The following is a 17,233-nucleotide window of genomic DNA, read 5'->3' as shown; positions in this document are numbered from 1 at the left end:
ATTTTACTATAGGGCTCAAAAGGCCCCTCAGGTTGGAGGGAAAAGAATGCTTTTTCAGCTGCTTCCTTTACTTTCTCAAGTGTTTCTGCAGGAATTGCAGCAGCTTGGACTGAGGGAGAAGACCATTGACCCTCACCACAGAGGTGGTCAATAGTAATGGGGTTACCATTGTTGTCTTTTGCTGTGTTTGGATCAGCCTGCAAGCTTGGGAGAGCATCTTTTAGCAGTTGTTTCAATGCTGATTCCCATAATTTGAATTCCGTGGATGTCATGAGACATGAAAAAATTTGTTTTAAATCATGTGGAACCACAACAGTTCTACTTAATTCAGAATTTAAAAGGCCACGGAAATATGGACTGTGTGCACCATATTCTTTATGAGATTTACAGATCTCTTTAATCAATTGTCGTCCAAAAGAACTCCAGTTAGCAGTTGGGGCTGCTCCAGCTTGAGCTGCAGGCTGAAATATAACAGGAGCTAGCGACACCATGGCACCATGCATTGGGTCTGCTGTCCCCTGCTCTGTATCCCTTGAATCAGAAGCATTGGGATCACAGCTACAGGTTTGGGGACAGGCAGTGGGTGTGTCCCCACCGTGGGAACCCGGGGAGGGGGCGGGGAAAGGGAGCCGGCAAGGGGCGGGGAAACCGTGGGAACAGAGGGCGGGGTCACCTGGTGACATCACGTCAGCAACCGCCCCCTGGGAGGAGTAGAGAGGCGGAGCTGAGGGTACTGCAGGAAAGGCGGGGGGAGGGGGAAAGGTGTCACGAGGAACAGGAGGAGAGGGGGATGGGGATGGAATTTTGGAATGCTTAAGAGGATTTTGGGAAGAAGAAGACCAGGTTTGGGAAGATGCCACGTGGCATCCACCATCTTGTGGACCCCCTAGGGACTGGGGGCCATTTTGGACATCACTGCTCTCCGAAAAACTAACACGTGCTCGGGATTTTTTTGGGGAAAGAGGTTTAGGGGTTTTAGAGGGAGAGGGAGGAACAGGGAGAGCAGAGGCACATGGCTTTACATTTGGCTTTTTCTCCATTTCCTTTTGTTTGAGCAATGCTGTTCGAATTTGCAAACTCCAGAACACAAATTTAGCTGAGGGTAATTTGCCAGATTGTCCTAAGGTTATCAATTCATTCCCAACTTTATCCCAGAATTGAATATTGTGGATTTCTTCAGGGGAAATGTTTGGGAACTGCAGAAAAAGCCATCTTATAAACTGTTTCAATTTTCCTTTAGAGAATTTCACATTACTCTTGATTAAAATGCTAACAATATCATAATACACTCCCCTTTGTACAATGCTAAGTTTGGAACCCATGTTAAAAAGCAAAGTACTTAATCCCGCCTGACCAAAAACAAAGCTAAAATCAGCTACCAATTTCTAAAAAAAACCACAGATAGAAAGCGATAACGAGCAGACAAAAGCTTCACAATGCAGCTGTATATACTGCTTTTAAAATTCCCGGGCAGCAGCAGCAGGGAGCTGGGACACGCCCTGCCGAGCCGAGGCAGAAACAAAGCCTCCCCCGCGGTGGAATGCAGCAGCCACTCCCGCGGAGCAGAGACAGCAACTACTCCACGTGGCAGCCGAAACCGGGACGCCCCCCCCCCCCGCCGCCGCGTGTGCAGAGCACTCCCGACCCCCGCAGGTCCCCCGGCCACGTGGAAAGAGAGCCCCCCCCTCTCCCGCAAAGAGAAAGAGAAAGAAAATCTCCTAACACGTGTCTGAACACGCTGCTGAGCCGGGGGGGGAAGGGCAGAGAGCGATCCCGCTCCGGCGCGAATTCTAAAAAACAGTGAAACACGCAGCAGGAAAGCTAACACTAGAACGCTATGAATTCTTGTCTGTGGGGCTGCGCAGCCAAAATGCAAAGGCAAAAAGGAACAGAACTCGCGGCAGAGTCTGTTTTTGAGCTTCTGCTCTACCGAAAGCAGAGATACTCACGTGAAATGGAAGCTGTAGGCTGGGTACAGGCAGGCAGGTCTCCACCGGAAAAGGACCTCTCTCTGGGTGCAAGAGAGGCTGCCCTTTTCTTCCTCTGGAAAATCTGTTCACCACAATGAAGCAGGGCTTTCCAAAGGCGCCGAACAGTCCACGAAACTTTTTCTGGGAGTATTCCCAAAGTCTCTAGCTGGGAGTCTTGAAGCCAGGCTCCTTTCAGCTGGATGCACGGCTGGCAGAAGCTTCTCTGAGGAACTGCGAGTCCGTTTTCCGGCTCAGGGTCGAGCCACCCACAGGGACGCCAATATATTGGAATAAGTATCCCAATATAACCAGTTAGATGGTGCCTAGGCCAGTTCTGACCTTCGCTGCTGGGCCACAGGCAGCTCTGCGGTGTTATACCTCAAAGATACCTTGGCTGGCGGCAGAGTGCAGCGGGGCACAAGACAGGACTCCGTTCTCCTCAGGGGAGAGCTTCTGGCAATGGTGAAGAAAAGAAGGGAGCGGATTCTGCTAGAAGGTAGCCAGATGTTTATTCCATGAGTACAGATACGTCTGCACTGGGCCACTGCTGGTAACAGAATGGCGCCACATGGTCTCATTCACATTTTAAGCTCAGGACAGGGGAAGGGGAGGGGACAGGTGAGTCACCAACCAGGTGAAGGGGCAGGGTCTCAAGGTACTAGGGACACCTATCACACGACGCCTTGCTGGTATGTTAGCCTGATTGACAGGGCACACTCAGCGAGGGGCGAGGGGGAAGGGAGAAGGTAAAACAGGATATTGCAACACACCACAACACTAGGAAGCAAATTTGAAGTCAACAGATTGGTCTATGACATCAAAGAGTTTGTTGTGGAAGTCACTGAGCAGCTACAGAATCATAGAGGGGATTCTCTGACATCACAGAGCAGGCTGTGGCACCATGGCATGGCTGGATGACATCATAGAGCTGGCTGTGAGGTTCAAAGTGTGTGCTGTGACATTAAAGAGTGCCAGTATGACATCAGAGAAAAGGTCTCGTGGCATCACTGAGGGGTTTGTGACATCACAAAGCTGTCTGTGACATCATAGTGTGAGGCAATAGAGCAGATTTTGCCATCATCGAGGGTGGCTCTGTGACTTCAGAGAGTGGGTTGTGACATCACTGGGTGGCTGTGTAACATCATAGAGCAGGTTGTGACAGAGACTTCCGTGACATCACAAAGCAGAGATGTAGCACATCATAGGGTGACATCTCATAGTTAGCTGTGTGAGATCACAGGGGCTTTGTGACAACCCAGAGTGGGCTGTGACATCACAGGTGGCTGTGTGACATTGCAAAAGAGCTGTGTGGCACCATAGGGGCTGTGACATCACAGGGGCAGTGTGATATCACAGGGGCAGTGCGAGGTCACTGGGGAGGTCACTCTGCCGCGGCTCCCCTCACAGCTTCCCCCAGAGCAGTCCAACCCTGCTCGTGCACAGCAGGGTCCCCTTTCCTCCCAGGTCCCCCCGCCCCTGGCCCCGCAGCCTCCCCCAGAGGATGTTCCATGCGATCGACCCCAGAGCCTGACACGGGGACAGGGGCCAGGGCCCTGGGGGTGGGACAGGGTGCCAGGGACCCCCCGGCAGCGTCCCCGTGTCCCCCAGGGCCAGAACCTGGGCCAGGGCTCCTTCACCCTGATACCAACGAGGGGCTAAGAGCGCTGAAAAAATCCCCAGCAAGGGATCAGCAAAAAACAGATTTAATATTAAGGGAAAGCAGCACTGAGTTCCTTGGCAAGAGTCACTCTGCTCCTGACTGGACACTTCTGGCACACCAAAGAAACAAAGCAGCAACAAAACCAGGCAATCAAACCAGAAATGAGCTGAGAACTGTCCCAGTGTGTTTGAGACACAAGGACAGTGAGGGCAAGGATAAAATGAATAAAGAAATAAAAGCTTGACAGAGGTCAAACTTAACAGGACTTCACTGATACCTTAACCTTAACTGATACCTTCAACTTCACAATTTAGGAAAAGAACAGAGCTTAACAGTATTTAACCACAACTTACAACCAATGACTTAAGGATTTAATAGTGGAATAACATTAAACAATATTCAACTTACCTTATAACATAGTAAACTTTGCAAAAATAAAACCTCTTAATACCATTTACCTTAACTTATTTGTCATGATGTAACCTTACTTACAGGCCTGACTGACTCAGCTATCCAAGGCGCTCCAAGCCCTTAGAGAGCAGCATTTCTGCCGCATTTCCCCAGCACAGGCACTCCTGTGTGCACACGGACACAAAGAGTCAGAGCAAGGCACCTGTGAGAAATTCCCCTGAGGGCAGGCGATGCTCACTGTGGATCCTTTGGCATCTCCCCAGTGGGTGAAGGGTTGAGCCTGGAGAAGTGGGGGGATCGGCACAGGCTCCATCGTTGTTCAGGATCCCCGAGTGCAGCAAACGGGAGAGTTCCCGGCTGGGAGAGGCCCCACTCAGAGGGAGTCGCTGGCCCAGGAGAGCTCCAAGGGCTCCTTTTGGAGCGCTGTTTGCAGGGCCCCAAGAGAGGGGCTTCAGTCCCAGCAATGGCTCATCCTGGCCACACTTGGCACCAACAGCTTTCTTTGGCAGCGTGAGAACAGGGATGTTGTGCCACTGAGGGAACAAAAACAGTTCCCAGGGCTGCTCTTACAGAAAGCAGGAGGTGGTTGGGCAGCAGCAGTGCCTGGAGCAGACAGTGTTTGTGATGAGCTGCAGAGGAGCTGAGCCCAGGGGCTGTTGGCCAAGGCCGAGGCCCAAGGAGCATTTCTCAGCTGGCAGGGTGGCCTGAGAAGGTGAGGGGAATGCAGCAGCACAGGGCAAATGGAACTAAGGGACCATTGTGACACTGTGGGACCCTGTGAGACCAAGGGACCATTGTGACACTGTGGAGCCCTGTGACACCAAGGGAGCACTGTGACACTGTGGGGCCTCATGGAATCATGGAGAGCACTGTGACATTGCTGGGCCTCATGGAACCAAGGGGATCGTGCTGACTCTGTGTGGCTTCATGGAATGTAGGGATCATTTTGATACAGCAAGACCCCATGGAGCCAAAGGTCCATTGTGACATTGCAAGTCCTTATGTAATCATGGAGAGGCCATTGTGACACTTCACAGCCTCATGGAACCAAGGGGCCATTGTGACACTGTGGGGCACCATGGAGCCAAGAAGATCATTGTTACACTGAGGGGACTCATGGAATCATGGAGATAATTGTGACACTATGAGGATCCATGGAATAAGGAAAGCATTGTGACACTGTGAGGCCTCATGGGACCAGTGAGACCATTGTGACGCTGGGGGTCACCACAGAACCAAGAGGACTATTTTGATACTATGGGGCCTGGTGAAACCAAGAGGCCTTTGTGACACCGCACGGCTGCATGGAGGCAAAGGTCTATTGTGACATTGCAGGGCCTCCTGTCATCAATGGACCATTGGGAGACTGTGGAGCCAAAATGAGACCATTGTGACACTACAAACCTCCAGGGTCTAAAGGTCCATTGTGACATTGCAGGGCTCATGGAACAGAGGAGTCCTGTGACATTGTGGGGCCTGGGAAACCATGGAGACCATTGTGACACTGCAAGGCCTCATGGAATCAGTGGAACCATTGTGAAACCTGGGAGCCACTGTGACACTGCGGGATCCCATCGAACAAGGGGTCCATTGTGACATTTCAGGTCTTCTTGTAATCAAGGAGCCATTGTGGCAGTGTGGAGCCCCACAGTACAAAGGCACCATTGTGACACTTCAGGGCCCCATAAAAACAAAGGAATACAGTACAGGTCTGGCTGGTTTCACCTCCCAAGAGGTCAGGCTGACCTTGGCATGTTGAGGGCCTCATCCACTATTGAAACAGTGGTGCTCCGTGCTTTCCTTCCTATGGAAAAGATCTGACATTCTGCTCCAGGCACATATGGGCAGAATTGGAGTTTCACCTCCAAATTTCCTTATATCCAGAGATTGTTCCCATAGGAATATTGCCAGGACAAGTCTGGCTGGCAGCGGTTTCATGACAGTCACCTCTCATCTGTTCCCAAAACACTTGGCAAGATTCTGTGCTTTCCTTCCTATGGAAAAGAGCTGTCCTTCTTGGCCAGGTGCCCATGGCCAGAACTGGGATTTCATGTCCAACATTGCCTTACTGTGGCAGACTGGAGAAGATTTTTGGCTTGAAACTTTTAGTGTGTGGGGGAGGAAGGGGCAGGTCCAGCCTTGCCCTGCCCTTGATTCCCAGCCCTGCCCTGTCCAGCAACCCAAATCCCCCAGAGCCTCTATCCCAGCCCAGCAGTGTCTGCCAGTCCCTGGCACAGCACAGGCAATGCTCCACAGCCACCTCTGCAGCCCCAGCCCAGCTCCTGAGGGACCAAATGAGCCCAAGGCCCACCTGTGGGAAGGGCCCAGCAAGACCAAGGGGTATTTAAGGCTGACCACAAGGCAAGAACACATCTTGAGCCTACCTCCTCTTGAAATTTCCATCTGAACACTATTGGAATCCAGGAGGTGGTAGCTGTGTGTGTGCTTCTCTATATCTTTTTGGTCTTTCTCTTTCTATGTCTTCTTCTTCTGTTTCTGTGCTCCTGCAAATTTTGATTAACATTAAGTTAAACAGGCTTAGAATGTGAAGTTGAATGGGCCAAGTCAATGTTTTTGAGACGTTTTTTTTGTTGCTCAAATATCTGCCATAGTTTGACATAGAAGAGTTTTAAAAAGTAATAAATGTAAATCCATAAATAATTAACTGAAACTAAAACCCACCACACTCATCAATACATTAATTAAGAAATCTCAAGATTAGAAAAATCTTAAATAAACAAACCAAAAACCACTACAGTGTCATAATAAATCTTTTGGCAAAGCTTGTCTGATTTTCTAAAGTTGCCAGTAAAGGCTGATTTGTTGTTTTGAGCTCCTGAGAATCTCTTGTTGGTATTTCTCTAGAGAGTCCATCTCAGAGTACACAAACAACTGTAATTTCTTTTAAATATCTCATTGAGAGAGTTGTTTTTTAGTGGATGGGAGCAGGGCTTGTCTGTCCTGCTTGGCACAGCCCAGGCAGGGCTTTCCCAGCCACATTCCACACTCCATTGCCCAGCTGGAGCTCCTGCTGCCTCTGAGTTGTGCTGCCCCAGCCCCAGAGACGCTCTCCTTGTCTGCCCATTCCCCCACGGTCTCTGGGGAGGGATGGCCTCAGTGGGGGCTGCTGACATCCTCAGCACCTTGGAGGCTGCTGCTGAATTTCACTGCTCCAGAGGCTTGTTCAGCCTTCAGCTCTTCAGTGCAGGAATTCAGTGTCCCAGGGCTCATTAACATTCAGAACACCTTAAGAACCCAAGCCTCTGGAGTTTGATTTAAGTGTTGATTTTATTTAAGTGTTCAAATATTTGTGGTAATTCGAGAGATTTCAGTAGTGTGCTCTAAGTGAATGCCTAATATTTAAAAAGACAGTGAGAAAACATTTTTTAGGTCCTGTTTGGGACTTTTTCCTGTTCATAAATCAGTCTGTGCAGTCTCCTATTGACACTGAATCCAAGTACCTCCTCATGCATTGTGAATAGATTCGAAAATCAAGACCCTTCATGGCTGACAATCAATCAGACTCTGTACCTACACCCACCCCACCATTTCCCCTATCCAAGCCCTGGCACTCAGAGCAGCCTTGTGCAAATCTGAGGTCCCTCCAGCCCAGGCTGCACCTGCAGCTTTCAGCTCCTTGGCTCCAACTCCAACCTGCTTTCCTTGGAGAGGGAGCTGCCCGAGACACAGAGGGATGTTCATTTCTTGTCAGCCAACAAAGCCAAGGGAAGGCACAGCTCCATCAAATGCCAAAGTCATTCCTCTGCTGGAAATTAAATCCATTTTCCACAGCAGACAGTCTCAGAGGAATGGATAACACCTTCTGTGCCCAGCACAGATCCCAAGGTCCCCCAAGCCCTCCCTGACCTGATTCTGCCCATATTTCCTCTTTGCACACATGAGTCGCACACTGAAGTCAGGAGCTCCCTCCATGCCCAGAGGGAGGAAAAGAGAGAAAGGGGACGAAGAGCTCCTCTGTGCAGAGCCAAGGTCCAAGTGCCTCTGCAGTGGGAACCACAACTCATCAGGTTTGTGTCCTTTGGGCTCAGGGACTGGTGACACTCAGAGGCACAGAAAGGTTTCTTGCTAACAAACACAAGTTGAATATTTGAACAGTTTAACAACCACAACAGCTCTTTCCTCAGCTCTCTGGAATGTCCCAGCAGCATCTGACATGTCCACCATCCCCAAGGGATTTCTGTACAGGAACAGTTTTAGATAAAGACATAAGGTAATTCTGTGATAGATAAAAACACAATTAAAATTATATTTATTATATACTTATTTGAACTTCAGAAATATTGGGCAATTTCTTCCAGCTCAAAGCATGAAGCCAGTCAGTTGAAAGGCACTTGAATGACCAGAGAGCATCTAGAGGAGGAAATCAGAGAGCAGTAGAAATATATAGATCCACCTGCTGTAAAAGAAGAGATGTCCTTAGACATGGCCATTTCAACAGAAGAGCTGAAAACACCTGAAGGAAAAGGGAGACGAAGTAATAAACAGAATATTGGTGACACCAGTAGAGGGGAAGATCAGTATTTTTCCACCTGCCATCAGTACACCTCTAGGAAATTCCTGTTCATTCTGCCAATTTTTAAGAAATTCTGCCATTTCTTAAAAATACTCAAATGACCCAGATCATACAGATTTGTTTGCATGTCATGAAATTAGAGTCTTTCATTAGCAAATTTGCAGATGACACTAAGCTGGGAGCGTGTGTTCATCTGTTAGAGGGAGGGAGGGCTTTGCAGAAGGATTTGGAACGGTTGGATGGATGGGCAGAATCTAATGGGATGAGGTTCAATAAGTCCAAGTGCTGAGTCCTGCACTTTGGCCACAATAACCCCCTGCAACGATATAAGCTAGGGACGGTGTGGCTGGACAGTGCTCAGGAGGGAAGGGACCTGGGGGTACTGGTTGACAGTCGGCTGAACATGAGCCAGCAGTGTGCCCAGGTGGCCAAGAAGGCCAGCAGCATCCTGGCCAGTATCAGGAATGGTGTGGCCAGCAGGAACAGGGAGGTCATCCTTTCCCTGTACTCGGCACTGGTGAGGTCACACCTTGAGTATTGCATCCAGTCCTGGGCCCCTCACTTTAGGAGGGACGTTGAGATGCTTGAGCGTGTCCAAAGGAGAGCCATGAGGCTGGTGAGGAGCTTGGAGCACAAGCCGTATGAAGAACGACTGAGGGAGCTGGGGTTGTTCAGCCTGGAGAAAAGGAGACTCAGAGGTGACCTTATCACCCTCTTCAACTTCCTGAAGGGTGGCTGTGGTGAGCTGGGGGTTGGTCTCTTTCTCCAGGCAACAACAGACAGAACAAGAGGAGAGTCTCAAGTTGCACCAAGAGAGATACAGGTAAGAATTAAGGAGGAAATTTTTCACAGAAAGAGTGGTAATACTGTAATCATCTACCCAGGGAGGTGGTGGAGTCACCATCCCTCGATGTGTTTAAAAAAAGACTGGATGTGGCACTTGGTGCCATGATCTAGTTGAGGTGTTAAAACATGGATTGGACTCGATGACCTTAAAGGTCTCTTCCAATGTAGAAATTTTGTGACTCTGTGATTCATGGAACCAAGAATCCACTGTGACACTTCAGGGCCTGGGGGGACCATGGGCCATTGTGACACTGCAGGACCAAAGATCCAAGGGACTTTGTGACACGAAGGGGTCCCATGGAACCAAAGGGACATTGTGACACTGGGAGGCCTCATGGAATCATGGAGACCATTGGGACACTCTGGGGAACCATGCTGACACTAAGTTGGGTGCGAGTTTAATCTGCTGGATGGTAGGAGGGATCTGCACAGTGCCCTGGAAAGACTGGATCCAGGGCCCAAAATCAACAAGGTGAGGTTTAACAAGTCCAAATGCCAGGTCCTGCACTTTGGCCACAACAACCCCTGCAGCACTACAGGCTGGGGACAGAGTGGCTGGAGAGCAGCCAGGCAGAAAGGGACCTGCAGGGACTGATGGACAGCAGGCTGGGCATGAGCCAGCAGTGTGCCCAGCTGGGCAAGGAGGCCAATGGCTCCTGGCCTGGATCAGGAATGGTGTGGCCAGCAGGAGCAGGGTAGGGATTCTTCCCCTGTGCTCAGCAATGCTTGGGCAGCACCTGGACTGCTGTGTCCAGTTTTGGGCCTCCAATTTAGGGAGGCCATGGAGGGGCTGGAGCGTGTCCAGAGAAGGGCAACAAGGCTGGTGAGAGGTCTGGAGCACAAGACCTGTGAGGAGCGGGTGAGGGCCCTGGTAGTTGTGCAAGATCTCCAGCCCTTGCTGGCCCCAGGGGCTGATGGCATTTGTGCTCCCTCAGGTTCATGTCCCCACAGCAACAGATTGGGGGTGCTCCCGCCTGCTGTGTGCAATGCAAACAGGGGCTGCTGAGGCAGTGCTGCTGTGTCTGTGCCTGCAAGGATGGGGCACCTGTGTGAGCTGGGGGAGAGGCCAGGCCTGCAGAGGGGGGATGTTGTTGGCAGCTCCATCAGGATGCTCTGGGACGCTGCCCTGGGCTGTGCAGAGCACTGGGGATGGATCAGCCCCTGCTCTGCTGCTCCTTCCTGTCTCCCCCAGGGCCCTTGCAGAGCCCCAGCCATGCTGTTTGCCCCCAGCCTGCCCACGGCCAGCCCGGGGCTGCTCACGGGGCTTTTCTGTGCTGAGCATTGGCCTGGGTGTGTTCTTGAGAGAGCCTGGGCAAGGAGCCTGGAGCCCCCAGGCCCTGGCCTGAGGTGTCAGCACTGCCCCAGCAGTGCCCATGGCCTGTCCCTGCTGCAGCCCCGGCACTGCCACCCCCAGGGCTGTGCCTGGCCCCGAGAGCACTCAGGCCCTGAAGCAACACCAGGGCCACCAGGGCAGTGGGGCAGGGCCACAGCAGCAGCACTGGCAACACCAAGTGCTGCTGCTGCTGCTGGGCACAGCTGCTGGGCCAGCCCTGATCTGCCCGAGCTCTGCACACAGACATTGCTGCTGCAGCTCCAGAGAAGGCAACAAAAGGGCATCTCTGCAGAAAACTCTGCTGGGAGATCCTTTGAATCCTTTAAAGACACCAACAGCGCAGCCCCTCATTGACAAAGTTTGTGGCTACAGGGAAGGTGGAGGGAAGCAAAATGAGAAATGGCACAAACAATGACATTTCTTTGTGGACCATTGGAAAAAGCTAAAGCAAACAAAACAAACTTTCACACTGAAGCTAATAAGAATGATTGAAGATGACTTTTATTACAAGTGATTTGCAGAAATTGACCAGAAGTTTAACGTTCCTAAAACCATCCAGTCATCAGTCTCCACACTGCAGCCTTGAGTTCCTGGTTCCTCAGGCTGTAGATGAGGGGGTTCAGGGCTGGAGGCACCACTGAGTACAGAACTGACAGGGCCAGATTGAGGGATGGGGAGGAGATGGAGGGGGGCTTCAGGTAGGAAAATGTACCGGTGCTGACAAACAAAGAGACCACGGCCAGGTGAGGGAGGCAGGTGGAAAAGGCTTTGTGCCACCCCTGCTCTGAGGGGATCCTCAGCACAGCCCTGAAGATCTGCACATAGGAGAAAATAATGAACACAAAACAACCAAATACCAAAAAGACAGTAACAGCAAGAAGCCCCAGTTCCCTGAGTTTTGAGTGTGAACAGGAGAGCTTGAGGATCTGTGGGATTTCACAGAAGAACTGACACAGGGCATTGCCATGGCACAGGGGCAGGGAAAATGTGTTGGCTGTGTGCAGCAGAGCATTGAGAAAGCCACTGGCCCAGGCAGCTGCTGTCATGTGGGCACAAGCTCTGCTGCCCAGGAGGGTCCCGTAGTGCAGGGGTTTGCAGATGGACACGTAGCGGTCATAGCACATGACAGTCAGGAGGAAATACTCTGCTGAGATGAAGAACACAAAGAAAAAGAGCTGAGCAGCACATCCTGTGTAGGAGATGTTCGTTGTGTCCCAGAGGGAATTGTGCATGGCTTTGGGGACAGTGGTGCAGATGGAGCCCAGGTCGCTGAGGGCCAGGTTGAGCAGGAAGAAGAACATGGGCGTGTGCAGGTGGTGGCCGCAGGCTACGGCGCTGATGATGAGGCCGTTGCCCAGGAGGGCAGCCAGGGAGATGCCCAGCAAGAGGCAGAAATGCAGGAGCTGCAGCTGCCGCGTGTCTGCCAATGGCAGCAGGAGGAAGTGCCTGATGGAGCTGCTGTTGGACATTTGCTGGAGCTGCACATGGGGACCTGTTCATGGAGAAAGGACAGTGACAAGTCAGGAGAGGCTGCTTGGAGCCAAACCTGGGCCATTCCCTGTAGCCTGTCCCACTGGGACTCATCCATCTTTGTCCCTGCTCTGGGAAAAGCTTCACCCAGGTCCCTGCCTGAGCTCCAGTTGTGCTGGCTGAGTGTGCCAGGAGCAGCCAGGCCTGTGCATGGGGGCTCTCAAGGAGCCATCCCTGCCCCACTGCCCTGGATTTGTGGCCATGGGGCAGAGGGACAAGGCTGGATATTCAGGATTGGTCAGGGGAATCACTCAGAAGGAAGACTGGCTTGGTAGCATCTGCACTCCTAGATTTTTAGGACATGGATGGCAGGAGCTGGTTTAAGGAATTTTTTCCTACCCTCATCATTCCTGGCTCTCTGAGGTCAGAAATCCCCAGCATTTTTGTTGCACTCAGAGTTTCTCACTGAGAGATGAGAGAGGCAAAGGATTCCCTGTGCCTGAGGGAAGGTGAAGAGCTGCATCGGCTGGTTCCCAACTGCCTTTGCACCTTTGGCTGCAATCAGAGCACAATCACACTCCTGGGTCACCCTGGGATATACCAGACCCTGCCCAGAGCAGAGGATCCCTGAATGTCTCACCCTCTCTCAAGGTCTCTGGGCAAGGTCTCAGCACCCCCTTGTGCCAAGGACACTCACGGCTCCCTTGGCAAACCCAACAGCATTTCCTCAGCTCTGGCAGCTCTGCCCTTCCCCGTGGGACATTCAGGGAACTCCCAGAGGCTCTGGCACAGATTTGTACCCAGGAGGGCAACTCAGAGCTTGGAAGGGCACAGCACGGAGATCCCTGGCTGTGCCCATGATGGGATCTCAGGGATAGGGCTCAGCTCATTCCCCTTTCCCATGGACTGCTTTGCTCACAGCCCCACAGGTGCCAGGGAAGCTTGGACATCCCATTCCCATGGACACACCCCTGCCTGGCAGGAATGCCTAGGGCAGAGCCTGACTCAGCTGCTGCAAATGCCAGAGCCTCCCTGAGAGCAGCAGATAACAGTGACAATATCAGGGCACTGCAGAACCAAGAGAAGATGTTGTGGTGCTGTGCCTAAGAGGGCAGGGCAGAGACAGATGGGCACTCAGGACAGTGTTCCCATCCCCACCTGTGCCCAGCACCTCCCACACACCAACAGTGCCCTCATCCTGCCCCCAGCAATGCTCTCTTCAGCCCCCTCTCCTTCCCTGAGCATCTCCCTGGGCCTGGACATCCCCTCCTGAGAGGAGTCTTGTCCCTGCCAGTGCTCACAGAGCTCATCCCAGCCTGTGTGCCCTGGCCGGGGCTCTACAGAAACCTGCCTGTGTGCAGGGCCCTGGCTGGGGCAGGCTCTGTGTGCAGCTGGGCAAGGGCAGCTCAGGAGAGCCCTGCTGGGCCCTGCAAAGGTGATGTATATTATATGTATTTCAGGAATGCATTTAGACAACCAGCTTATTTTTCTAAAATCAAAGAAAAAGCTTAGGGAAAATAATAGAGTTAATACAGGACTATACTTATAGAAGTATATAATAGTAATAGAGTTCATCAAGAGTTTAATAGACCTAAATAAGGATTAAAGATTCATAATTATGTAATAGTAATTTATAGTGCTAAAAATATATGAAAAATGTATAAAATGAAAAAATCTTTTTGTCATCATCCCAACTTTTCCATCCTTCTCCAAGTAGGAAATTGAAAAAACTCTCAGGAAAGCTCCAGATCTTTACAGCAATCCCAGGTTTACCGTCCTTGGGAAGTGCCCTCTGGAGCTGTGCCCAGGCTGGTCTGCAGCTGGGGGCAGCCCTGCCCCACCCAGCCCCTCTCAGCAGCAGCCCCTGCCCTGCTCAGGGTGGCTCCTTCCCCTCACAGCTTTTCACCAGCGCTGGGAGCAGCTGCCAGGGCTGGCTGAGAGCTGTCCCTGGCAGGCAGCAGAGTCCCTGTCCCAGCACAGCACCCTGGGCTGCAGGACCCTGCTCTGCAGGACAGCCCTGGGCACCCCTGGCTGCTCTGCACAAGAGACAGTCAGAGAATGTACTCACAGGGTCTGTAGGCATTGGGATGTTCCAGCTTTAGGAGATGGCTCCAGGAGCTGCAGCTGCATTGTCCTGCAGCCAGAGGCTCCTGTGCCAAGGGCTAGCAGTGATTCTCCCCCAGGCACTTCTCAGCACCTTCCCAGCCCTAACTGATTGAAGCTCTCTGTTCCTCTGTGCTGTGCCCAGGCTGGCTGCAGGCAGTGCTCCAGCCCTGCTGGGCTGGCAGAAGAGCTGCTCATCAAGAGAAATGTGCTTTTGAAGCTCTTCTTGCTTACCAGGAGCTGCCTCTGTGCAAGGAACCCAGCCCAGCTCAGCAGCACAGACACAGCACAAGGACTTCAATGAGCCTCTGGGGCTTTGTGCTCAGGCCCTGAACATCAGTCCCTGAGAGGGAGCTGAAGAAACCTCTCCAGAACTCCAAGGCAGAATCCAACTCCAAAGTTTCTTGGACTTTTAATGGGTCCCAGTGAGGGACACGAATGAGAAAGTGTCCCCAGGCCCCAGGCAGAGCAGAGAACTGGAGGCAGTGATGACAGGTGGGGACAAAGAGAAGCCAAGTCTTGGTGCCCTGGGGCACAGCAGGGTCTGTGCTACCAAGGGCTGTGAGGAGACACCTTGTCCTGAGGCCCTGGGGCCTCCTGCCACAGCCCCAGCCAGGCTGGGCACTGTCAGGCCCTTGTCCTGCCCTCACCATCCCCCCCTAGCCCACATCCCAGTGGCCTCAAGGATCTGCTGGAAGGAGTCCCTGGGGAGCCTTGCTCAGCAATGGCCCTGGGGGTCTTTAATGCTCCCTGCAGGGACTGCAGGTTTTTCAAAGGACTTTGGGTTTGGCTTTTGCCTTGGAGTCTCTGAGAGGTTTGTGCAATCATGGCCTCCAATTATTTGCGACAATTAGTCCCTAGAGAGGCTTTGTCAGTAACCACACTCAGTGTGGCTCACTAATGCTTCAGGGTACTCCAGTTATTTTAGGGTTCTTGGTGTTTCCATTTTAATACAGACTCTGTGAGAGGTTTTGCAATCATTGCTCCATTTATCTGCTTTAATGAGTCCCCTGAGAGCTTTGTACTGACACTAAGTGGGGCTCATTAATGCCTTGAGATACTCAAGGTTTTTAAGGTACTTTATTGATTTAGGAATACATTTAGGTACTTTTAAGGTGTTTCCTTCCCACACTGAGTCTCTGAGAGGTTTTTGTACCATCCTGGCTGCCAATTCTCTCCTACAAGGAGTCCATGAGGAGCCTGTGCTGTGTATCTTCCAACTTTCTGTTTTACAACAAAGATGGAACTGAAAGACTTTTGTAAGACTTTCTAAAAGAATCCAAACAATCATGGGACAATTAACAATACAACAACAACAACAACCACTAAGAGAATGAATAGTCCTGTTTTAGCTCGACATCATCCAACCCTTTAGTTCCTTGGATTGGGAGAGTTTTTTGACCCAGTCTTGGTTTTTGACTTGAAGCTTCTGGAACCCCTCTTTCAGTACATGAATGCTCTTGTGGATTGACTTGCTGTGGCTGGAGAGGTTCATGCAACACATACCCTCAGTGTCTACACAGCCATGCCCATGTGCCCAGAGTAAAAACTGTATTTCTGTTCTGCAAGGTGGCATGTCTGATGGTCTCTATGTCTGAGAGCAGGCCACTCAATGTGAGGGAGGTAGCATTGGTTTGCTTACTTAACAGGTACCCAGGATAGTCTAATTGTTCTAAAGCTTTAGCTGCAGCCACCCAAAGTAGTCCAAATTGGGAGTGCTAACATCTGATACCTGGATTAAAGCTTTCAAAGCCATCTCTTTGATATCATCCAATACTTCTCTGGGGATACCTGCTGCTTGATCATCTGGTAGGCTGTGTTGTCCTTCTCCAGCTAGATGGTTTATTGTCAATTCCTCCCTTGCCTCATTATTAGCATAGTCTCCTATTAATTGATTTAGTAAACACTTCCATCCCCCTTCCCACAGGGTGTATTCTGTAGGTGACATCAACATGGTCATAATATATTGTAAATCATATGAAGTTACGACATGTGCTATAAACATCGCCCTCATTAGGCCATTAAAACAAGGGAAGTCCCTCCTATGGTCTTTAGCTGGCCTACACAGCTCCTTGATTTCCCCATAAACCAATGGCTGATACCTGGGATTCTGCCCTCTTCTTTCATAACATCCCCGGGCAACAAGGAGTTTCGGGACTATTTGCCAATCTCCTTCCTTAACTGCTTCTTTCCAGATCCTTTCCTAGGGATCTTCTGGGGTTAAAGGGGCGAGGTGTTTCTGCAGAGTCCAAACTGTTTTCTAAGGAGGAAGAATAACTTGGAGGAGAAACATTTGGATTAGAAATAGTGTGACAGTTGGGCATAGTATCTGTGACCATGGGGTCATATTGTTGCCGGAGGGTGAGGCAAAGGGCACTGCCATTTTTTCAGGTGTTGGGGAGGAAGGGCCTTGATTTAGGATGGCAGACAACTGGGCTGGCATTCCGGAGGCATGGCCCAGGGTGGAGGTGGAATGATTGACAGTGGGGCATGACCGATAGTTGTGGGGGTGTGTTGGAGATTTTTTCAGGGATGGCCTAGAAGGCAGCTGTGAGGAGCAGGTTCTCACAGCCTGTTTCTGTGAACAGCAGAGGTTCTCAGGTTATTTTTAATTACAGGTAAAAGTGACAAACATGAAGGCCTTGAGAGCCTTGCACATCAGAGTTCTCAGGCAGCTTTCTCATAACAAGTGGATGTTCTATCTTTGGCTGTTTTGGGAAAGCAAGAATAATTTTGAGAACCCAGATCTTGGTATTGGAAACATAAGGAGGGGTTGGTATGCTATCTCTGACCTATTGTGAGCTCAGATTTTGCAATATGCATGAACTTGATTAACACTGTTATAAAAGGTGCCTGATTGATCAATAAATCGGAGTCGATGGCTGACCAATGCAAGGTGGGTCGTC

The 17,233-nt window shown here is 51.0% G+C and overlaps 1 protein-coding gene across 1 annotated transcript; it reads right to left on the bottom strand.

Annotated features, from left to right (window-relative positions):
* Window positions 1-11,299: 11,299 nt before the first annotated feature.
* On the bottom strand, window positions 11,300-12,294 carry LOC141726433 (olfactory receptor 14J1-like). Its single transcript, XM_074531338.1, has one exon. The coding sequence runs from the start codon at window positions 12,221-12,223 to the stop codon at window positions 11,300-11,302; it is 924 nt and encodes a 307-aa protein (XP_074387439.1). The 5' UTR covers window positions 12,224-12,294.
* Window positions 12,295-17,233: the final 4,939 nt, after the last annotated feature.

This window comes from Zonotrichia albicollis, chromosome 35 (genome assembly GCF_047830755.1).
Source record: "Zonotrichia albicollis isolate bZonAlb1 chromosome 35, bZonAlb1.hap1, whole genome shotgun sequence".
Classification (NCBI taxonomy): domain Eukaryota; kingdom Metazoa; phylum Chordata; class Aves; order Passeriformes; family Passerellidae; genus Zonotrichia; species Zonotrichia albicollis.
The sequence above is the reverse complement of the archived record's forward strand: the minus strand, read 5'-3'. Positions and strand labels throughout refer to the sequence as shown.